At 48.4% G+C, this 4,644-nt stretch overlaps 1 protein-coding gene across 1 annotated transcript; it reads left to right on the top strand.

The window, feature by feature from the left end:
* Positions 1-623: 623 nt before the first annotated feature.
* Positions 624-1,392, top strand: HOXA2 (homeobox A2; the record flags this gene model as incomplete). Its single annotated transcript, XM_010169101.1, has 1 exon — positions 624-1,392. A coding segment is annotated over one exon (749 nt), but the record flags the coding sequence as incomplete, so codon positions are not given.
* Between the last annotated feature and the right edge of the window lie 3,252 nt (positions 1,393-4,644).

The following is a 4,644-nucleotide window of genomic DNA, read 5'->3' on the forward strand; positions in this document are numbered from 1 at the left end:
GGCGGACGGGGAGGACGGCGCTGGCCGGGCTCTCTGAAAACCCAAACTTTCCCCAAACTTGCCTAATGCGGGATGATTTATTTGAGTTGGAGCTGACCTCTCTTGTCTCGCCGTCCTAGAGTTGGGATATTTGACAGTAATGAAGAGTGATAGATTGCTCCCGCTCAGCTCAGCAGCTGATGCATTAATTATAAATTGCAGTATGGCTAATATAAAGTTTGCTCTGGTGTGGGGAGGTTGGGGAGCTGGAGGCAGTGATGCTGCGGAGGTGGCTGAAGGGCACGCAGCACCAGGCGCTCAGCAGTGCAACACAATGGGTTTACTGCATCCAAAGGCGGCCATTTTGTTGCAGTTGCTATTTTATGCTATATGGACATATAGATATAGGCACATACGTGCAGAGAGAGCACTTCCCCCCACACCCCCGGGATGCGATGTGTTCGGGGTGCGGAAATTCAATCCGAACATTTATCTGTTTTGTGTGTGCGTGTGTATGGTTTTACTTTCGCTGTTCTTTGGCCGTGATGCCTTGGGGTTCGTGTGGTGGTGTTGTTTTTCTTTTTTCTTTTTCTTTTTTCTTTCTTTCTTTCTTTTTTCTTTCTTTTTTTTTTTTTTTTTAACAGACCCCCTTGAAATCCCCGATAGTGGTAGCGGTGGATCTAGGCGGCTGAGGACGGCTTACACCAACACCCAGCTTTTGGAGCTAGAGAAAGAATTTCATTTCAACAAGTATCTCTGTAGACCAAGGAGGGTTGAGATTGCAGCCTTGCTCGATCTGACTGAGAGACAAGTCAAAGTCTGGTTCCAGAACAGGAGGATGAAGCACAAGAGACAGACTCAATGCAAGGAGAACCAAAACAGCGAGGGGAAATTTAAGAGCCTAGAGGACACCGAGAAAGCGGCGGAGGAGGAGGAGGAGGAGGAGAAATCCCTCTTCGAGCAAGCCCTCAGCAATGTCTCCGGCGCTCTCTTGGAGCGGGAAGGCTACGCTTTCCAGCAGAATGCCCTCTCCCAGCAGCAGGCGCAGAATGCGCACAATGGCGAGTCCCAAACTTTCCCCGTTTCGCCTTTAACGAGCAATGAGAAAAATCTGAAACATTTTCAACATCAGTCACCCACTGTTCAAAACTGCCTCTCAACAATGGCCCAGAACTGTGCAGCTGGCCTGAACAATGACAGTCCTGAGGCCCTAGATGTCCCTTCTTTACAGGACTTTAACGTTTTCTCCACAGATTCCTGCCTACAGCTTTCAGATGCAGTTTCCCCCAGTTTGCCAGGATCTCTGGACAGTCCCGTAGATATCTCTGCTGACAGTTTTGACTTTTTTACAGACACACTCACGACAATTGACTTGCAGCATCTGAATTACTGAGAAATTAAAGACGTCCTCTCCAAGGGTCCTGCTTTCTCCTTATTCTTCTTTATTTTTCCCGTGAATTAATTTTATTTTTTTTCCTCCCTTTTCCTGGTCAGTATGTTCTGTTTATTACCTCCCTCTGCTGTGCCGTTTCTTTTGAAGTTTTAGTTGTGTTCAATTTTAACCTAGCCACATTCTAGGTCCTTCTATGAAAGCAATATATGAGGTCTGTAAGAAAGTGATCATATAGGAATTGTATCTTCACTTTCTTTTTATTTTTGTATTGCATTAGGATGCGTTGTCATAAGTATTTTTGGTAGAATAAATTCTTGTTTGCTACAAGCAGCTTTCTCTTCTTTCTTTCTCTTTCTTCCTCTCTCATTCTCTCTCCTTTCAACACTGATAATATGACGGACATTTCTCTCCCTCCCTTCTACTCTTAATTTACTAATAATCAAAATCCAACATTCTGACTATGAGCTCTCCCCTTTTGGCAATTTAGGACATTCATTAGAGAGTAAAAAACACGTTCGAGTTCTTTATTGCAAGGATTCTCTCAAGAAAAAAAAACAACAAAACACAACAAAACCCAAAGAAACTAAAAGCATTCGCAGCTTTGATGGAGACCTCTTCCTTTTAACGTAGCATCTAATCTCCGTGAGGATACAAAGCTTGGAAATGCTGAGCTGTAACAAAAGCATGAACGAGCACTTTCTCTGTTCCAGGCAAAATATAAGAGACTCAGTAGAATAAGTGTCTCCTGCAGAAACTAGACTGTTACATACACGAAAGCTTTTTTTTTTTTTTTTTTTTTAATAATCCTGTTTTTCTAGAAAATAGTGCTTAGCCGCCAGAAAGTTGTTTCAGGAAGCACATCTTAAAAAATATCAGAGCTCACAGAAAATGTGCTTGGTTACTTCTCACGTGCTGAGCGGTCCAAGAAACCAGCCCTAGAAGGAGAGGAAATGGAGAAGTTAGTGCCTGCAAAATCAAAAGGGTGGCAGAAATGCAAGGGCGGGGGGAAAAAAGGCATTTAGGGAAGAATCAGCTCCTCCACTCCGTCCTTTCGAGGGGCGGTGCGGGGGCATAGCCGAAGGTATTTTTCTGTTTAAATCTTCTTGCGGGGCAAAGGACTGATAACGAAAAGGGAGATTCTGACTTTAAAGTTACAATTTCCCCGGGGCTCCCCACTTTTTGCTGGTGACAGAAAAGAAGGACTTTCAGAAATCTCCACCAAATTGCCTGGCCACCCGGCTAGCGGTGTTGCTGGACCCCAAAGCAGGGGGTAAGCCACGTCCTTCGAGCTAAACCCGAGCAACAGATGCCAGCGGGGCTCTGCTGCTCCGGGACCGGGGGATCCCGGGCTGGGGCGATCGCGGCTCCCTGTGTGCGTGTGAGTGCGTGTGAGCAGGCGGTTACATTACACGGGAGAGTGGGGCTTGAGCGGGGGCTTGTGGCCGGGGCTCTGCTGCCCGTCCTTGCGAGGAGTGTTCTCTCCCAGCTCTGCAACACGTTGTGGAGCTGGGATGCGTGGGCTATAGCTGGAAGGGCTGAACGCAATTCTTCCGAAAGTCATAAATCAAACTCCTTCTATGAATGAGAATGTCATCAAAGAGATCAATTGCAGGAACACATGCACAAATAAAAATCCTCTTACGTATTTGCTGGGGCTAGGGATCCCCGTCTAAAACCATTAAGTGAGAAGGCGTTTAGTCATAATTCATTTTTATTGCTCTTTTAAAACAACAGCTTGGCTGAGCTGCGGCCGCGGCGAAACCTCGGCCCTGCTTCTTGTCCTTCTCTCTGCTCCAGCCCCGTCCCTGCGGAAATCGAGCAGCCTCACCGGCATTTTAACTCCTCTGCCACTGGGTTAAATTGGACTGCAACGTGCACGGATGGGTTTGGGTTTCTTTTGTGCCCAGATTTCTGGTTGCTGACAACTCTTAAAAAAAAAAAGAAGAAGAAGAAGAAAAAGAAAATACTCTACAAGATTTAAACTTCTCGCAAACTCCATTTAAATTAACGGGGGGATTCAGCGAGCAGGAGTCGCCTCCGAGTCTCCCGGTGAGCCCTGAGGCCACAGAGGGGGCACGCTCCCACGGAAGAGCCTAAAGCGCCGGGATCGCCCCCTCGGTCCCAGTCCCGGGGCAGGAAACGCGGAGCAGAGCCACGGAGGGGCCGGGCCGGCCTGCGGGCAGAGGGAAAGGGCGGCAGCTCCCCTCGCCGGGCCGCGGAGGGCGGGGAGGGGGTTCCCCTCTGCTCCAGCCCTCTCATGGTGTTGCACAGCGCAGGCAGCAACCCCCCAAAGCCCCGCCAGAGAGACAATGCAACAAAAGAGACAATGCCACCAAAAAGGGAGAGAAAAAAGGGTTTCCGAATGCTGGAGACTGTAAGAGAAGTGCTGCGATTCGGCGAAATTTAGGCGTAAAATTGATCTGTTTATAGTAAAATACACATTTTTTTCTTGGCTGGCTGAAAAAGCACTGAAAAGATGCCAGCCCTTTTGTTAGTAAACAGTTCCAGCGGCCTGCCTTTTTTCTCTGCCTTCTGCAGTATTTATCACAACTGGTTTACAAGAATGAAATAAATGTGTTTACAGCCGTAACCACAGCCAAAATCGGTGCAGCATAATGCCATAAATGCCTCTGGAGTGTTGTTGCTCTTGTTCTCCACCCCGCCCCTCTGGAGTTTAAGAAACTGAACCATTCCAGAGGGCCCTTAACCATCCGTGCCTACGTAGTAAATCAGAACAAATAGGGATACTGAGAGCACACTGATGGACGCGTGGTGGAGAGAGCAGCCCTTCGGTTTTGGCTGGCAGTAAAGAGGCTGTGGAGCTGGCATGGGGTAAGGGCTGACCTAATAGCAGTAGGAGAGCTTTGCACCTCGGAGAGGATGTTGTAGTTCATATGAGAGGGGAGGAGCTTGAGGGTTTGTGAGTGTGTTAGTGAGCAGGGAGAGGTGGTGAGGTAGAAGAACCTTTTGGATTTCAAAACAAGCAACAACCAAGCGTGAGAAGAGAGAGACGTAGGAGCCGGCTGGAAATGCACCTGCAGAAATAGAGGGGACAGCCCTGTTGGCAGGGGACGTGACTCTCCATCCATCTGTCCCCGAGCTTAACGTTTCGTAGGACGCCTCTTTGAAGCGTGTTGGTGCCGTCCTCTCTCCCTGCAGCCGGTCAGGTGCTCGGCACGGACGGGTGCCCGGCCTTTACCTCCTTTTCCTTTCCCGCATATGTAAACCGAACATGAGGTCACAACCCACATCCCATCGTCCGTGTCCCCACC

Source organism: Antrostomus carolinensis, unplaced genomic scaffold (assembly GCF_000700745.2).
Source record: "Antrostomus carolinensis isolate BGI_N321 unplaced genomic scaffold, ASM70074v2 scaffold31855, whole genome shotgun sequence".
In the NCBI taxonomy this organism is placed as follows: Eukaryota; Metazoa; Chordata; class Aves; order Caprimulgiformes; family Caprimulgidae; genus Antrostomus; species Antrostomus carolinensis.